This window comes from Diuraphis noxia, unplaced genomic scaffold (genome assembly GCF_037042655.1).
Source record: "Diuraphis noxia isolate RWA-SAM2 unplaced genomic scaffold, SU_Dnox_SAM2 contig0001, whole genome shotgun sequence".
NCBI lineage: Eukaryota > Metazoa > Arthropoda > Insecta > Hemiptera > Aphididae > Diuraphis > Diuraphis noxia.
In genome coordinates, this window is record NW_028301711.1 from 1,722,093 (window position 1) to 1,740,930 (window position 18,838).

Sequence of the window (18,838 nt, forward strand, 5' to 3'; positions counted from 1 at the left end):
TTATTCATTTGGATCATCATAATAAACTAACTGTGTTTGAGGTATTACATCTTTATATAAACCAGAACCTTTCTTAGCATGTGGTGATGCAGTAAAATTAAACATCTTTTCAACTGGAGGATCTGCAGACATAGAACTGTTTGCTGTAGGGTTAAAATCAAATGGTTCATTTGTTATGGTTGTATTATTATGAACATTACTACGTTTAGCACTCGAACTAGATAAATGTTCGTTTAATTCTTTAAAGCTTATCCGAGGAGCTCTAGAGTTATTAATTTTAACTATTTCTTCGTTTAACTGTTTTTCTTCATTTTTCATTCTTTCGTAGAGAGGTTTTACAACGGTCGCCCATTTATGAAACTTTGAGGTTTTTGGTTTCCCATCCGCTTTTAAATGAACTCGAGAAGTTTTCAAAATATCGTAATAAGATTCCATATCTTGTATAGTTGTATTTTTTGGTTCTTTCTCACATAATAAAGATTGTAGTCCTAATGTCCATGGGTAGTATTTATTAAGCAGCTGTAAGTTACCATGACTAAAAGTTACAGAGTAATCTCCTATTTTGTAAGAATCACTAGTTCTATCATAATGTAAACCATAAGATTTATCATAACGTTGTGATTTAGGACGTTCAAAAAAATTTACAAATGTTGAATTTAATTCATCATCTTCATTTTCACCACTAGTGTATGAGGTTTCTGCATTTTTATAATCAGCTAGTTGTAAGTTACACGATGTATTTTTTTCTATTTTTGTACTGAGTGGTTCAGTTATTGGTTTAAATGCTTCACGGAAATAGTTATCCGAATCTATAATACCACGTTTCATTTCCATTATTTTTTGTTTATTATTTTTTTTTGATATTATTAAATTTTTCAGTAAAACCTTTTCTTTGTTCATAGTAAATAATAAACTCAATATTACTGTATCGTATGACCACTGGCAAGACTATGTAGATAATAACAATGTTACGTTATATATAATTATTTTATTTTAATAAACGTATGAAAATCACATCTATATCTTCCTTCATTCATTTCTCGAGTTTTATCAATAACCATAAACCCATAATCACTTTGATTCCAACATAAATGAGAAATTTTCCGAAATTCTGAGAAATCCATATCTGTCGACGAATGATCATTGAATATATGACGTTAATTCATATCATCTTGTTTCAGAATTATTAAAAAGTTTGAGTTATCTCTTACCAACTGTTTTGGTATTTTAGAATATGTTTGTGCTAAATAAAATACAGAGCTAGCACCTGAATGTCTACAGATGCTAAAGTATTCTCTAATAACAGACTGTGAATCACATATTACATCATCAAAAATTATAATAGAATTTTTCTTGGTTAAGTTTGGTTTTATAACTTTATCTGCGTTTGTAAATATGAACAAATTAGCACCTTGTATATCATCCATTATTTTTTTTAACAAAACATATTTTTCTTGATTAGAGGTTTTAGAGTATAAATAGATATTTTCAAATCTTAACCCGTTTTCATGTGTGATTAGATTGTACATTATATTTGTTTTACCCGATCCACTAGGACCAACTAATATAGCACGTATAGTATCAGGTAATAACGAACCATGTCTTGATGGTTTTTTTGATATTTGTACATCTACGTGTATTATTTCTAATTTATCTTTCTGTTCAATTAAATTCATTTTCTTATAAATACTCGAAGATTTTTATTTTATATTCAGTTATTGATGATGCGTTCAACTCGAAAGTGTAAATCGAAAAAGACTGGTAAAGGTATTGTAATCTCTCTTATAAATAGTCTTCCGTTTGAATCCCATGTTCCAGGTTATCAGTTTTGTGGGCCAGGTACGAAATTGAAAAAGAGACTAGATCGCGGTGACAAAGGAATAAACCCATTGGACGCTGCTTGTGGTGATCACGATATTGTGTATGCAGCGAGTAAAAATTTAGACGATAGACATAAAGCTGATAAAGTGTTAGAAAATCGTGCCTGGGAAAGATTTAAAGCAAAAGACACTCCTAGAAAAGAGAAATTGGTAGCGTACGCGGTAACAAACGCGATGAAAGCTAAAAGAAAAATAGGAATGGGTTATAAAAAGAAACGTGCTACAAAAATAAAAAATCTCATGATAGCAGTAAAGAAAAAAAGAATGTCTAAGAAAAAAAATGGTAGCAAAAGACTGATTTTACCACCGAGACAAACAGGAGGTGTAATTCCCTTAATACCTATATTTGCGGGATTGTCAGCACTTGGTAGCTTGTCTGGAGGTGCTAGTGTGTATAATGCAATTCAAAATTCAAAAAGAAAAAAGGGTAGTGGTCTAAATTTAAACAAAAACAAGGTATGGAAAAAAAACTGTTAAATACGCTACCTGACAGACCACTTTCGTCAGAAGATATTATAAAATGTATAACTAAGTTGAAAATCAATCATTTCCGTGGAGTGTTTTCACGTGATAACTTACCTAAAAAACCGTATGTAAATGAATGTGGTATATTAAACTTGGACATATCTTCAGGCGACGGGAGCCATTGGGTAGCGTTTCATAAAAATAAAGATAAAGTCATATATTTTGATAGCTTTGGTGATTTACCTCCACCAATTGAATTACAACGTTATTTTAAAAAGTTTAAAATAGTTTATAACTATTCTAACTATCAAGACTTCAATACATTCAACTGTGGGCATTTATGTCTTGAATTTTTACAATGCATGAATCTATTACACTTACTTTAACTGGAAAATCGACTGAATTGACTGCAAATTATTTTCCATCTCTAAACGTTTACGAGGATTCAGAAATAGCTTTGTTATCTTTGCAAACGTTCAATTCATTTCCAAATATTATAAATCCAATTAATAACCGACTGAAAATAGAAGTAATTCCTTCAAAGAAACATAACATAAAATATTGCAGTTTTGAATTTAGTTTGAAAGATGGATGCTATGAAATAGAAGATATTAACAATTATATTGCAAAAGAGTTACTCCGAGTTAATAAAGACTATGGAACACAGATAACATTCAGTGTACGTATTGATCCTGTTGATTTTAGAACGTATAGAAAATGCAATGGACTACTTAGGTTCGATATTCCATTTAGTATAGCACCTGTTTTTGGGTTTAAAAAGATACAATGTGGACCGTTTCATGAAGATCGTCGATCGGATAAAGCGGCCAATTTAAACACGATTAATTCTATAAAAGTATTGTGTAATATAGCACATGGGTCATTCAATAACCAACTTCAAAGTCATTCGATATATGAGTTTTTCCCGATTGGGAGAACAGGAACAAAGGTTGTTCAATCTCCGTCAAACCTTATATATTACAGATTAAACAAAACAGATATTAATTCAATAACTGTTCAGTTAGTTGACCAAAACAATAACCCAATTGACGATTTTAACGAGGCATTGACAGTTGTTCTACATATTAAACGTCACGGATCTCATTATTAAATTTATATCTTAGATTTTGTAATGTATGAGTCAGTTACTTTAAGTTTAACTGGGAATGCTACCATATTATCTGTAAATTATTTTCCGTCTATAATCCTCAGTCACCGCTAAATTTAGTATATTACAAATTGAATAAAACAAATATTGATTCGATAACCGTTCAGCTAGTTGATCAAGATCATAATCCGATTGATAATTTTGGTGAGGCATTGACAATCGTGTTACATATTAAACGTTAAGGATCTTGATATGGGATTAAAATTCAATATAAATCCGCTACTTCGGATCAGTTCAACTAGTCATAAGACTAAAGTGGTATCGATAACATCAAATAAAGTAAAAAAATTGACGTTGAAAAATAAAAAAATTTTGCAAGCTCTAGGTTATCAATTAAAACAGAATGCCTGAAAGTGATATTTTAGATATAAGTTCACGGTACGAGACGGATTCTAAAATAACGAAAATTGAATATCATTCATATACGCCGTACACAACATCGTTTAATAATAATGATGAAATACGGATATCAGTACAGCAAACAGATGTTTATCCGTATCTGCATGAGAGCTTTATTTATTTAGAAGGAATAATATCTGATCCTGATAAAGTGAAACTGTGTAATAATGGTTATTCATACCTCTTTGAACAAATTCGATTAGAAATAAATGGAATAGAAGTAGATAGCAGACGTGTTCTTGGAATCACAAGCTCGCTGAAAGGATTCTTATCTTGTACACCAGATAACTATAATTGTTACGAAAATTCTGGCTGGAATTTTAAAAATGGATCACAAATAACAAACGATAAAGGTGAATTCAGTGCTTGCATTCCATTGAAATATTGGTTAGGTCTGTTTGAAGATTATAAAAAAATATTAGTAAATTCAAGATTGGAATTAATATTAACTCGAAGTCATACTGATTTAAATGCGTTAATGCGTTAAGCCTTAAAAGTGATGTAGTTGCTGCTTTAGGTAAAGTTGTATTAAATAAAATAGTCTGGAAGGTTCCGCATATTACTGTTGATGATGAAGAAAGGTTAAAGTTATTGAAACTTGTAGAAAAAGAAAAAAGTTTGTTTATTCCTTTTAGATCTTTCGAAACTTTTGAATATCCTGAACTCGGAACTACTAAAAAAGTAGTATGGAACTTGAAAACCGCTTCAAAATTAGAAAAACCACGATTTATTATAATTGGATTACAAAAAGGTCGTAAAAATACAATAACAAAAGATTGTAGTATATTCGACCATTGTAGTCTAACGAACGTTAAAGTATTTCTAAACTCGATTGCATATCCGTATGATAATTTGAATTTAGATTTTTCAAAAAATAATTTTACATTATTATATGATATGTATACATCATTTCAAGAATCGTACTATGAAAAAAGTATACGGAACCCTATATTGAGTCCATCTACTTTTCTATTAAACGCACCCATCATAGTTATTGATACTTCAAAACAGAATGATTCGGCAACAGCCTCAGCAGTGGATGTTCAATTGGAAATTGAAGCATCGGAATCCCTTACAGGTGTAACTGCTTATTGTTTATTAATTCATGATCGTATTGTAGAATATGTACCTTTTACTAGAGAAGTAAGAAAACTTGTGTAATTTTATTGAACAAAATAAAAAAGTTTATTAAATAATTTGTGTTCTTTACTTGAAATATAATTTTTATAAAAATTAGCGATATTTGATTGAAAAAATTTTAAAAAAAGGGAAAAAATAGTTGATACGGTAAATATTTTTGTGTAAGGGGCAAATAGGTGGACAATCTTGTGTAATCACCGTATTGTGTTACGCGGTAAATAAGTGTGCTCCAAGGGAGAATTTTCCGCTTGAAAAAAAAATTTTACCGTGGAAAAGCTGGCTGTGAACATACAAATTTATACTACTTTTGTCTAATAGTACTGCGTTAATTTTTTTTTAAATTTATACATATATCATTAATGTCTGTTGATTTATTTTCAAATTTTTGGCAAATTAGTTTAAATCTATTAAAATATATATTTATGAACTCATAACTACTTTCGTAATTCAAAATATTATAAAACGTCGAAAAATTCCATTGAGAAATAGCTATGTGTAGTGGGGATATATTCTCGAAATAAATACCTGGGTTGGTAGTGAATTGTTTATTCTCAAAAAAATTTTGATCTCCCTTAGTTAACTCAAATACCATAAATGTAATTATTATTAATTTCATGTTAATTGCTTTAACTTTTTCTGGTCGGTAAATCATGCTTAACCGTAACAAAGAATAGATAGGTAAGTAACTAAATAAAACCCTGAATAAATAGAGAAATATACTAGTATTTATGATAAGCTATTTTACTCACCCAGTTATCGAAGTATGATTATTCTATGTTGCTTGTATGGGTGTGTAGTTTGAAGACTTTGTTGTATGACCGTTTCTATACTATTCATTATTAAGACTGATTCTTGTCTATACTATTAAAATGCTTCAGTAATCGGTAGTATGTTTTTTTGCTGTTTTTTTTCTCATTAATTTACATATAACAGTTCATATTACTATATTAGTCATATTATTAAATATTAATTTGATATTTTATAGTCCTAAATCGTGACCTCTTTAGCATTATGATGTATTGTGAATTCTTGGATATAACATTTCAGTTGGTAAACAAAAAAAAAAAATATTAATATATCAAGTGCGATCTCCTTATATTTTAAACAATTCTGTGGTTATACAGGGTGATTCTTTTATCAAACAACACTCATTATTTAAAAAAGTATTGACTTTTTTCAATTTTTTTTTTTTTTCAAAATTGTAGATTTACACTCTTCTTGAATTGTTTATTATTTTTATATTTTTCACCCTTATATTTATTATATACACCACCATCAACTTTTGATTTTCAAATGGTAACCTATACTTAAAATTTCATAATTTAATAACGCTATTTTTTTAATTGATTAATACGTTAAAATTTTGAATTTAGCGCTAGTAGTTTATGAGTTATAGGTATTTAAAGTTTAGATTGGCAGAGTGGAGTGGTACGGGGTTACCCCGCAAAATGTTTGTCCACTACTCCGCTTGTCTAAACTTTAAATACTTATAACTCATAAACTACTAGTCCTAAATTCGATTTTTATGTATCAAAATTTTTAGAAAAATATTCTGCTTTGGAATATGAAATTAAAAAACTATGTTGCCATTCAAAAAAGTAAAAAACTTAAAAAATGATAAGGATAAAAAATATTTAAAAATATAATTTTTTAATAAAAGCGTTGGTTTTTTAACAACTTGAAACTATGTAAAACAATATTTTGAAAAAAGTCAATACTTTTATAAATAATGAGTGTTGTTTGATAAACGAATCACCCTGTATATTATATATCTAATATTAATCACTATATACCCAAAATATATATTTATACTAATATGCAATATATCAAACTTAAAATATATATAATGCGTTTAACTGTTTTTCTTACCTATGTTATTTCTTTATTTTCTCGACTTTTAAATTTTTTTAGTTGACTAACGTGTTTATAGTCATGAACTAACTGTCCATTCTTGGTTATTTCCACTATATATGTAACCTCTGATATTTGTCGTATAATTTTGAATGGCCCCCCGTATCTATATGCAAATTTCTATCCTTTATTTTCTATCTTAACTAAGACTTTTTCCCCTATTACAAATTTTATTTGTTTTTTATGTGAGTCATAATGTTTTTTATTTTTTAGAAACTTTTCCTCCAGTAATCTTGGTAACTCGTCTCTTATGTTATTTAATTTTTCTAATTCGTTTAAAATTTCTGGTGCTGTATCTGTGCTAATAAGATTATAATCGAAAATTGATTTTGGGTGATAACCGTGCAATAGATAAAATGGAGACTGATTTGTTGTTTCATTGACCGATGTGTTGTATCCGAAGAGTACATATTTTAAATATTGATTACAGTGATTTGTTTTTTCCTGTACAAAATGACTTATCATATCGATTAAAGTACCATTAAATTTTCGGTTTGTCCCTGACTCTGGGGGCGGTAAGCTATGGAATTAGTATTTTGTATATTTAGTGCTTTTAACAGGTCTTTTACCAATTTATTTGTAAAGTGAAGCCCTCTATCTGAATGCACTTCCCCTATCGCCCCGAATTGTAGTATTACATCTATGAGAAAACCTACCGTTGATTTTAAGTCGGCATGTTTATATGCCTTCGCTATGGCATATTTCGTAGTTGCGCAGGTGCCTACTAGAATGTAATAATATCCATTACTCGGCGGATTGATTGGCCCTATATAGTCAATAATGAACCTCTCGAAGGGCCTTCCTGTTATTTTTGGTGATGTTAACATATGACCGTATGTAGCTCTTTTATCAGCCTTTCGTTTTTGGCAACTTAAACATGAAGTTACAAATATGCGGATATCTTTATACATGGTTGGCCAGAAATATCGTTCTATGATTTTTTTGTATGTTTTGTCTACTCCAAGATGGGACGCGAGTGGATGTTCGTGAAAGTTACATAAAATTTCGTTTTTACGACAATTGGGTAACGCTATTAACAACTGTACTGTGTTCCCTTTGGACGTATGATTGTACATAAGAATATTTTCTTGATTTAAAAAGTAATTTTTCGATTTTCTTATACATACTTGGTCCGATATATCCGGGTTGTCTAATGCTTGTATTATTTTGTTAAGTATTGGGTCATTACGTTGTTCTATCGGTAAATTAATAACTGTAACGTGACAAATGGTTAGGTCATTATCCTTTTGCAGTTCTTTTTCATACGTGGGTGGATCGAATACCGGATTTCTTGACTTCGCGTCACACACTTGATTTAAAAGTCCTTTTCGATATTTTATTATGAAGTCAAAATCAATTATTTTACTTTTTAATCGTTGAATTCGCACTGATAGAGTTTTAATGCTGTCTAGATATCTAAGTGGGGCGTGGTCTGTCCAAATTTCTACTTCGGCACCATATACATATGTGCGGAATGTTTCTAACGTAAATACTATTGCTAGCAATTCTAGTTCTATTGCACTATATTTTTCTTCTGTTGTGGTTAACCGCCGGGATACGAAATAAACAGGGTGTAGTTGCTTATCTTCTTCTGTTTTTTGCAATAAAGTTCCGATACTTAGTAGAAGTATACCGATTTTGCTTGCATCTGTCCATATTATTATAGGTAACCCCGGGTTAAAGTGTTTTAGAAGGGGTGGACTAGTTAGTTTGTTTTTTAGATTTTCAAATGCATTTTGATGTAATATGGACCATTTTATGGGTGATTTTTTGGTGGGATAATGTCCCCGAGTTAGATCAGTTATCGGTGAAATTAATTCTGCAAATCGAGGGATAAATTTTCTAAAAAAATTGCACAAACCCAAGAAACTTCTTGTTTGTTTTATTGTTTTGGGGGTCGGAAAATTTTTTATTGCAGCTAGACCATCAGGATTTGGTTTAACTCCGTCCTGATTTACTATTTGCCCGAGTATCTTAAGTTCAAAATATCCGAATTTACACTTTGTAGCTTTTAATTTAAATCCTGATTCTCTTATTCGCTGTAATAATTTCTCTAGTACTATTAATAGGTCATCAAATGTTTTTTGCGTAATTAATTATATCGTCAACATAGTTAATTGTTCCAACATATAATAATCCGGCGAGAGCTTTTGTTACTGCTTTTGAAAACTGTCATGGTGAATTTTTATAACCAAACGGAAATCGTGTCCATTCGTACAGCCCAAATGGTGTTATAAATGCTAATTTGTACCTATCTGTTGTTCCTAATAGAATATTCAGAAATCCCTGTTGCATGTACATTATATTAAAATACTTTGCCCCTTCTAAACAATCGAAAACCGTTTGCATGTGAGGTATTGGGAAATTTTGATGTGGTACCTGTTTATTCAACCGTCTATAATCTATCACTGATCTCTTCGTCTGCTTTGTTCACTAGAAATGCCGGACTGGCGTATGAGGAAATAGATGGAGTTATAAAACCAGATTTTAGTAATTCATTAATTTGCCTCTGTAGTTCCTGTTGTTCTGTCAACGCTAATCTATATGGTGGTAAGTTAACAGGTTCTGTTGTTATTGTTGGTATAGGTACGTCTCCTACGTCTATTGCCCCTAAGTCCATGGAATGTTTGGCAAAGCAATCTGTATATTTATTTAAAATTATTTTTAATTGTGTCTGTTGTGTTTGGGTTAGCTCCGGGTTTATATCAAATTTTAATTCGTCCGTGTTTTGTTTATCTATATATTTTGTACTGTTATATTTTAATATTTCATTATCGTTGTTCAGGTTACTTTGTTTTAAGTTGTTTATATGATGAAATCTTGTTTTTTGTGTCTATCTAGTAATTTTTCTTCTTTTTCATTCATTGGTATATTACGATATTCTCTAATATAGCCTCTGCACACCTCGCAAAACATTACCTCTCCCCCCTCGGTCCAGTAAGGATGGTTCGTATATTCATGAGATTTTAATGCTGATTCAGATGTTGACAGATGTTCACAATCCTGGCAAAACTGAGTGTACCACATAATAGGTGTTTTGTTTACATCGTTATTTTTTATTTCTACGGGATTGTTTATGTTAATATTGTCTAATGAGTATTTTTTTTCATTAAGATTAGATAAATTTAATCGATTGTAGCATTCGTCTAAGTACCGATTTGTATGTTTTGTAATAATATTTACATCGGGTATAACTGTATACATGCATGTGTTATGTAAAGTGAGTGGTGATGACTCTTGATTTATTAATGCTGGAGTCCAATGATTATTTTCATGAATTACTCCTATCGTCGGTCGGTTTTTTTTCCAGTATATTATAGCGGTGCTTAATACGTTATTATCTGTGTTTTTGTGTTTAGAGATTATTGTTAAATTTTTATTAAATTGGTCTGCTAAATATGCCAAGTCGTCTTCTGTCATATAATATCCCGATTTCGTATTTGGTATATTAATTTTTCTTAGTATTTCTATTGTGGATACCTCTAGCCCTTCTTCCCTCAAACATACACGTATTGCATGTGCACCACAATCACCGTCGGAAGGTACTTCTTCGATTTTGTTTAAGTGTGACGCATCAAATAAAATACTCTCCATCAGTGTGTGGTCAATAATGTCGGTAAAAACAAGTTCCATTCCATTATTATTAATTTTTTTGGTAGACTCATTGTTATTTAATATTGACTTATTTGTGTTGGTGGTTTAGTTATAATTTAATATTGGCTTTTTGATGTCATGAATAGATATTGTTATGCATGTATTGCGAAATATGAACCTCAGCATACCGGAAATAATGGGCCATTCTTTTCCGTCTTGTCCCGCGCATATTTTTGGTAATGCTATTCTTTTAATTTGTTGTTCTAAGCAAAATGTCCTCAGGTTTTGTAATGTCGCAAATATGTTATTGTACGTTGGTTTTTCGTAATAGTATTTTTTTGTAATTAAGTATAATAGCCATCGTTTTTCTGTTTTAATGAATGCGATTTCCCTTACACCTTTTTTTTGTAAAATTAAATTGTCGATGTTATTAAATTTTTTACGAAACTGTAAAGCGATACCGCGATTCATTGTTAGGCATTCGCTGACGCAATGAGCGATGGCGTCACTTGACTGATCACTGAACAAATCGCCATTTATTTCCTGATATTTATGGTTAATGTTTTGTTCATTATTGTTAAGCAATAAAAATTGTTGATACTCGTTTCGTATTTCGTGGGAAACGTATTGTGGTTTGGTTTCCTGTATATCCTTTTTTACTTCCTGAGTTTTTATTGGTAATTTAACTTCTTGATTTTCATATCTGAGTAGTATTATATTGTCTTTTAAATTTATGACTATTTGTGTTTTTACCATAAAATCTAAACCTAATAAGATTGGGGCGCATAAATTATCTACTACCACTGCCTGATGGTGTACTATGTACTAACTGATGCAATTTGTATTTTAATTATCGTAGAGCCTAAAATGTTTAATTTTGAATTATTGGCTGCTTCCAAGTATATATCGTTAATTGTAACGTAAATTAATGTAGTTTTTTTTATCTATAACTGTCACGCTAGCTCCTGTATCTAACAGTAGCAATTTCGGTTTATCGTTAATTTTTCCTAATATTTCAATTTTATATTTTATTTGTTCATTTATTTTATAGCAACTATATAATACTTGGTTTATTTTATTGGTTATAATACTATTGTTATTCCTGGTATTTTGAGGTATATCCTTTACAGACCCAGGTGCCTGCAGGAGTTTTAGTTTTTTTGGCCATGACAGTTTCTTTTAATATTTCCAACTTTTCCACATCCATAACACGTCGGTATCTGCCTTGGAGTATTCCCGTGTTGATAGTTTTGATACCGATTTTGTTGTTGTGTAAATGTATTTGGTATACTTTGGCTAGTTTGATTGTATGTGAATCTAGGGTTTTGATGGTTCGGATTAAAATACGGTGGGAAATATTGACTTGGAAATTGTTGATTATAAAATTCGCCATTGTAATTAGTTCTATTTGTATAATTTGGTGTATAATTTTGTACTGGTTTTTCCCTTTTATCTGTGGTTAATTGTTGAATGTGTTTTTTTTAAATGTTTATCTCTTCATTTAATCTATTTATACTTGAATTTTGTTTTACATCAGTTTTTCTAACCATTTTTGCTAATTCGTATCTTTTTAAATTTTCTGATATTTTAGTTATGTTAGTGTTATCTAATATTTCTATTTTATTGTATATTTCATCTGGTAAGCCCGCCAATATTTTCTCGCAAATTTCTTCCTCTATCATATTTGGATTAATTCTATAGCAAAGTTCCATCATATTTATTATAAATTCATTTAAAGTTTCATTCCCCATTAACTTTCTTTGGTTTAATTGTATTCTAAGTAGTTTATCATTCCCAATATTAGTAAATTTTTCTTTGATTTGTTTTTTTGTCTGGTCCCAGTTTATATTTGGTGTTTTGATTTTTATTAATTTAAAAAATTTTGATGCCGAATCTTTCAAATATAATGGTAATAACGTAATTTTTTCTGTTTCACCCCAGTTATTTATTATTGCGGCCAAATCAAAATTTTCTATAAAAGAATCAACGTCTTCTCCCATTTTCCCTGAAAAAGTTTGTGGTTGATGAATAATTGGTTTAAATTCCATTTTTGATTCCGGTTCGGTTTTATTGTTATAATTATTATTTAATTTAGTCGGTTCTATGCAATTTGTTTGATTTATATTGAAGTTTTTACTATCTATTGTTTTGTCTAGAATAGATGTTGTATCATCGGGAATTAAATTATCTTGATCGTCTTTGTTCTCTAGATTTCCTAAGTTTTCAACTAGTTTATTGGTTAGTATCTGTAACGATTCGTTATTAACTTTAATATTTTCCCGTATGATATTACGTGCTAAATCTCTTAATTGTTCCTGAGTGTGGACGTCTGTTACTATGCCAAATTGTTCATGTAAAATCGTTTGCAGTCTATCTTTCTTTATGTAAGGTAGTGGTCCTAATATACCGTTAAAAAATATGTCAAATTCGTCTTGTGATAAGGTAGATTCGAAAATATTTAATTTTTTGTTGTTTAAATTTTTTATGTTACCCCTAAAATGTTCTACTCGAATTGCGTTACTAGCATTAAATAAAATCTGTACTTGTTCTAATGTCAAATTATTGAGGAATTCTATTAATTCTTCCCTATCAGCTTTCAATAAATTAAAGCTCTGAGAAACCAATTTAATATTTTCTGTATTTAAATTTATAGTTAGATTATTGTCGTTATTTTTTAAATACCACATTCCCTTATTTATCTACCATTACTAATTATAAACATGCTATATCTTAATAGATTATCTAGTTCTTAATTTTGTATTTATTTATTTATTTATATTTTACACCGTTTGCTATACAGGGTGATTTTTTAAGCATGCTCGCCCCATTTTTATGCTTAAATTATGCATATATTCAAATTTTGATTTTTGGAATATTTAAGTGTAGTTAAAGGCGATATTTTTGAGTACTTAGATTTTTCACAACTTTTAAGGAGTATCCTGTAGCGATACCAACTTTGGTTTTTCAAATGACAACCTATATGTTTTAAAGCAAAATGTGATTCAGATAATTTTTCTGAAAATTTTGACATATTGCAATCAAAATTCGAACGAAAACTTCCAGAGTTATTCTACTTGAAATACTAAGGAATAAGGATAAAAGTCTAATACTTAAATGCCTACGTTGTAAATGGATACGATAATTATAATTCGGTATACAATATAAAATGTGCTATTGTACACTATTGTTCGGTATTTTATTATAAGTAGGTATACCTATGCTATACAAATATTAACGTTGCCTATAAGGTATAGGTAACATGGATAAAATAAAAAGGATATTATTTTATTCATATTTTCTTTTCTTTTGAAAATTGTCAGATGCAATATTTGGCCATTTAGTAATAAGTAGTGATTATTAACAAATATTTTATTTTTATATTGTATACCGAATTATAATTATCGTATCCATTTACAACGTAGGCATTTAAGTATTAGACTTTTATCCTTATTCCTTAGTATTTCAAGTAGAATAACTCTGGAAGTTTTCGTTCGAATTTTGATTGCAATATGTCAAAATTTTCAGAAAAATTATCTGAATCACATTTTGCTTTAAAACATATAGGTTGTCATTTGAAAAACCAAAGTTGGTATCGCTACAGGATACTCCTTAAAAGTTGTGAAAAATCTAAGTACTCAAAAATATCACCTTTAACTACACTTAAATATTCCAAAAATCAAAATTTGAATATATGCATAATTTAAGCATAAAAATGGGGCGAGCATGCTTAAAAAATCACCCTGTATATTCTCCCTTATATCTAAATTTTTATATTAAAGCTTAACATTTATGTTGAGTATAATTACTTAAAAGTCCGTTATTTAAAACTTTATTCTACTTATAACTAAAATTTTCCTTTCAAATCCGTTTATCTTTCTTAAAACTTAAAATTTCTCTTAAAACTTATAATCCGTATTCATCACCAAAAAATCCGTTATTCAAACTTAATCTCACTTATTTAAAAAAAAAAATTTTCTTCACTTTGTTTATCTCCCTTAAAACTTATAATCCGTATTAATCACTAAAAAATCCGTTATTCAAACTTTATCTCACTTATTAAAAAAAAAAATTATTTTTCACTTTGTTTATCTCCCTTAAAACTTAATATTTCTCTTAAAACTTATAATCCATATTAATCACTACAAAATCCGTTATTCAAACTTAATCTCACTTATTAATTAAAATTTTTCTTTCACTCTTTTTTTTTATCTCTCTTAAAACTAAAATTTTTTCTTAAAACGTATATTCAGTATTCATTCCATGAAAATTCTCTTTTCAAAGCTGTATCTCATTTATTATTATATTTTTACTCGTAAAAAAGAAATTACTTAAAATTATAAATTAATTAAAACTGAAACAGACTCCCTGTATTTAAATACAACTGTAATTATAACAGGCTTCGGCGCCTCCACCAATATGTAACGTGGTCGGGGGAACGACCAGTTAAATATAAGATATCCAGTGAGAGTCGTAGGACTCTATAGATATAATTACCGTAGCCAGGGGTAGATATATATATATATATAACAGGATCTTAAATATATTTAAATAACTAGGATTCCGTTTCAGTTATCATTAAGTTTTATTATAGATTAAACACTTACAAATAATAATACTCACAAGCTATATAAATTATATTCTATCCAACTATCTGACTGTATCGTAGTTATACGGAGTTCGATGTTTGTTGAGTGTTGAGGTCTAAGGTGCACAGTGAACTGCCTTACTTCATACATGGTGTGTATTGACCATAGGTCTTACAGTTATGAGTGTGTGTTAATATTATTGTATTGGTCAGCAGTTCATCGTACATAATGTTAAGTGTGTAGACGTGTAGTACATATATATATATATTTAGGTATCATGTAACATATTATAATTGTTACACTAGGTTCAGTACCATTTTGTATATTTGATGTCAGTGTAGCCATATTCAAACTATTCGGCCACTTTGAGAACCAAGTATTATTTACCATGATTAACCAATTGGTTGGAATCACTGAATATTTATTTTCGTTTTCAAAGTATCCAACAACCCACTACTAAATAATAATTGCTACTATAACATATGGTTATTAGTAGTTAGATAATACAAACATTGAAATATGTTAAATATAATAATTTTAATATATAGCACAAATGTTAAAATTCATGAAACAGTACTGATATAGAACTTACACAAATAAAAAAAAATATGGATTTAGTAATAACATATTTAGTTAAGAGATACTTAGTAGTTAGTACCTACATAATTTAAGTACATAACTCATAAGTAGGGATGAGAAGTTATAGGAGTTGTATATTTTTTCTGATCTTCTATTTATAGGTAGCTAGGTGAGCTAAAAATATATATATGTTCTGGAACCTAATTAATTGAAATTTGGAATTTTAATTTTGCATGTTTTTGCATGTTTTTGCATATTTTCGTTTTTTTTGTGCATATTTTTCTAATTTTACCTCCTATAATTTCTCATACATACTCATAAGATAAATACTTATATATAACATTGTATAACTGATATTTAATAACAACTAACAAGTATTGTTAATAATATTAAAGCTAATAAATTATGTAGGTATTAATTATAACGCGTGTGAATGTTGATACTACACACGACGCGACGCACCTAATTGATATAAAAATTTTAGAATATTTCGATATATATAATACTAGCTGAGCCCGTGCACTTCGTAGCCCGTTAAGAATCCTACCTCTTATATGGTTCATAGTTCATATTGTGTGTTAAATTCATTTCATGTGATTATGCTAGAAGTATATTTTTATACATAATGATAGATAGTGGTTAAAATATATTATAATCTTACAGCAATATGTCAAGCAATTATTGTAGTACAGAAAATGTTTTACGAAAATAGAACGCAAGTCTAGCGGTCTCATAAAACTCATAAAATTAAAATGCCGTTACTTGTAAGGATATTGGAGTGGTCTGAATGAACATGATCATTAGAAAGACTCACACTTAAAAAATTCATACCGCATATAACGGTCACATTTTAATTAAAAAGACCATACATATGATATTCAAATCAAATTCTTTTTCTGTACATTTTTAGAAATAACATTTATTCTAAAAACATAAGAAACAACTAAGCATGTATAATATACATATATACATATTATATCATTCATAAAAATAAGGTGTGTTACCCTGGCAACCCAAGATCAAAATTTCGACTTGAAAAATGATTGGTTATTTTGTTATTTATTATGTAGCATTTTGTAACCGCAAAAAAAAATTTCGTAACCACATCGGTGCCTCAAAATTTTAATTCATATTAAAATACTATTATATAGCTGAACCCGTGCACTTCGTAGCCCGTTAAAAGTTCTCTTTTATGGTCCATAGTTCATATTGTGTGTTAAATTAATTTCATCTGATGATGCTATCAGTATATTTTTATACATAATAGCCGACCCGTCACAGCTTCGCCCGTGATTGGTTGTTTATTTTGCCTTCGGACCATGATATGTAGAATTTTTTATTCAAATATTATTGTTTATTGTGATCGGCTAGTAAATATAAAAAACGGTTTCTAGCGTTATAAATGATAAAAATAAATACTGATAAAAAATAAATAATTTATGGTTGATAAAGATTTATTAAAGAAAATTTATTAAAGATTTATTAAAATTTATTAAAGAAAAAAAAAGAATTAAAATATGAATTTTATAAGACTTCTGAGTATATGATGTTTTTTGTTATATTTCCTGTTGAAATTAAAATCATAAGATGATTCGGGTCTCCAGTTCGAGAAAATGCCACGTATAATTGCCCATGTGAAAAGCACTCTGTACGAAGATCTACGCCAACGTACTTGAATGTTTGACCTTGTGCTTTGTTTATGGTAATGGCAAAAGAAACTTTAACCGGGAATTGAAGCCGTTTGAAAGAAAACGGCAAGTCAGAGGGAATCATGGGAATTCTTGGAATAAATGCAATTTCTCCTTTCGCTGGCCCTGTAAGAATTACGGCTTCTATAATATTATTTCGCAACGATTTTATTTGTAATCTTGTACCGTTACATAAGTTCGGTGGTTGAAGATTACGTAATAATGTAATTGGAGCACCAATTTTTAATTTTAGTTTATGAGGAGGAAATCCCGAAGGAGAAAGAGAATTTAGAAATTCTTGTGGATAATGAATAGCATCATCTGTTGATGTAACTGTATCAATAGATAGATATTCACGTGAGTGTCCATCGAATTTTAGAAGGATGATATCATTAATTTCTTCTGCTGTTACATTTCTTGGAGAGATTATAGCTCTTTCACATAACCACTGATCTGATTTATTGGACAGATTAAAAAGGTCTGGATAAACTGTAGAAATCAACTCTAACACGTTATTGACCACCCGTCCAATCGTGTGATTGACAGAAATGTAACCATTTTCATTTTCTAAAGTTCCATTTCCAATTTTCAACAACTGTGCTGGAAAAATATCGTCCCCTCCGCATAAATAAACTCTCATGTTTGTTCGCAAATAAAGTTTTTCAACATAGTTCCATATATGGGAAGATTTTAAGCAAGCATTAACGACATCAGCTCGAGTACCTTTAGGGATTACTGGTAAGGTTTGACGGAAATCACCAGCGAAAACGAATGTTATGCCACCCATAAACTTATTATTACACCTAAGATCTTTTAATGTTCGATCAATTGCTTCGATATGTGATCTGTGACTCATTGTACACTCATCCCACACAACGAATGAGGTTTTTTGAAGAATTTTTCCATGAGGGCCATTTTTACGAATCGGACAAACGTATTCTGTATCAAATAATACATTTAACGGTAACTTGAAAGTCGAGTGAGCAGTTCTGCCGCCACTAAGGAGAGTTGCTGCTATACCAGATGAAGCTACTGCTAATGCAACTTTACCTGAGGATCTAATTTGAGCCAACAACAAATTAATTAGGAATGTTTTTCCTGTACCACCCGGAGCATCTAAAAAAAAACTCTTCCTTGATGATTCATTACGCTTTCTGTAATAACATTAAAAGCATATTTTTGATCATTTACTAATTTTGGTAAATTGATTTCTACAAATTCTTGTAATCGGTTATTATCGTAAGAACGCAAAATTGAGAATTCAAAAGGATCAGATGCATTTTCATTTCGAACAGGTGAGTTCATTCCAAATTCAGTTAAATATTTTTCAGACAGAAAAACAACTTTATCTTCTATTTCAATCAAACCTTTATTAAATATTTCATCAGAAAAAGTAAATTGCAAGTCATTTAATCGAGTGCGCTCTGT

At 29.6% G+C, this 18,838-nt stretch overlaps 2 protein-coding genes across 2 annotated transcripts; one reads left to right on the forward strand and one right to left on the reverse strand.

The window, feature by feature from the left end:
- Positions 1–834, reverse strand: LOC149059232 (uncharacterized). Its single transcript, XM_089223184.1, has one exon. The coding sequence runs from the start codon at positions 832–834 to the stop codon at positions 1–3; it is 834 nt and encodes a 277-aa protein (XP_089079310.1).
- Positions 835–2,703: 1,869 nt separating this feature from the next.
- On the forward strand, positions 2,704–3,456 carry LOC149059233 (uncharacterized). The gene has a single exon (XM_089217193.1). The coding sequence runs from the start codon at positions 2,704–2,706 to the stop codon at positions 3,454–3,456; it is 753 nt and encodes a 250-aa protein (XP_089073319.1).
- The last annotated feature ends 15,382 nt before the right edge of the window (positions 3,457–18,838 follow it).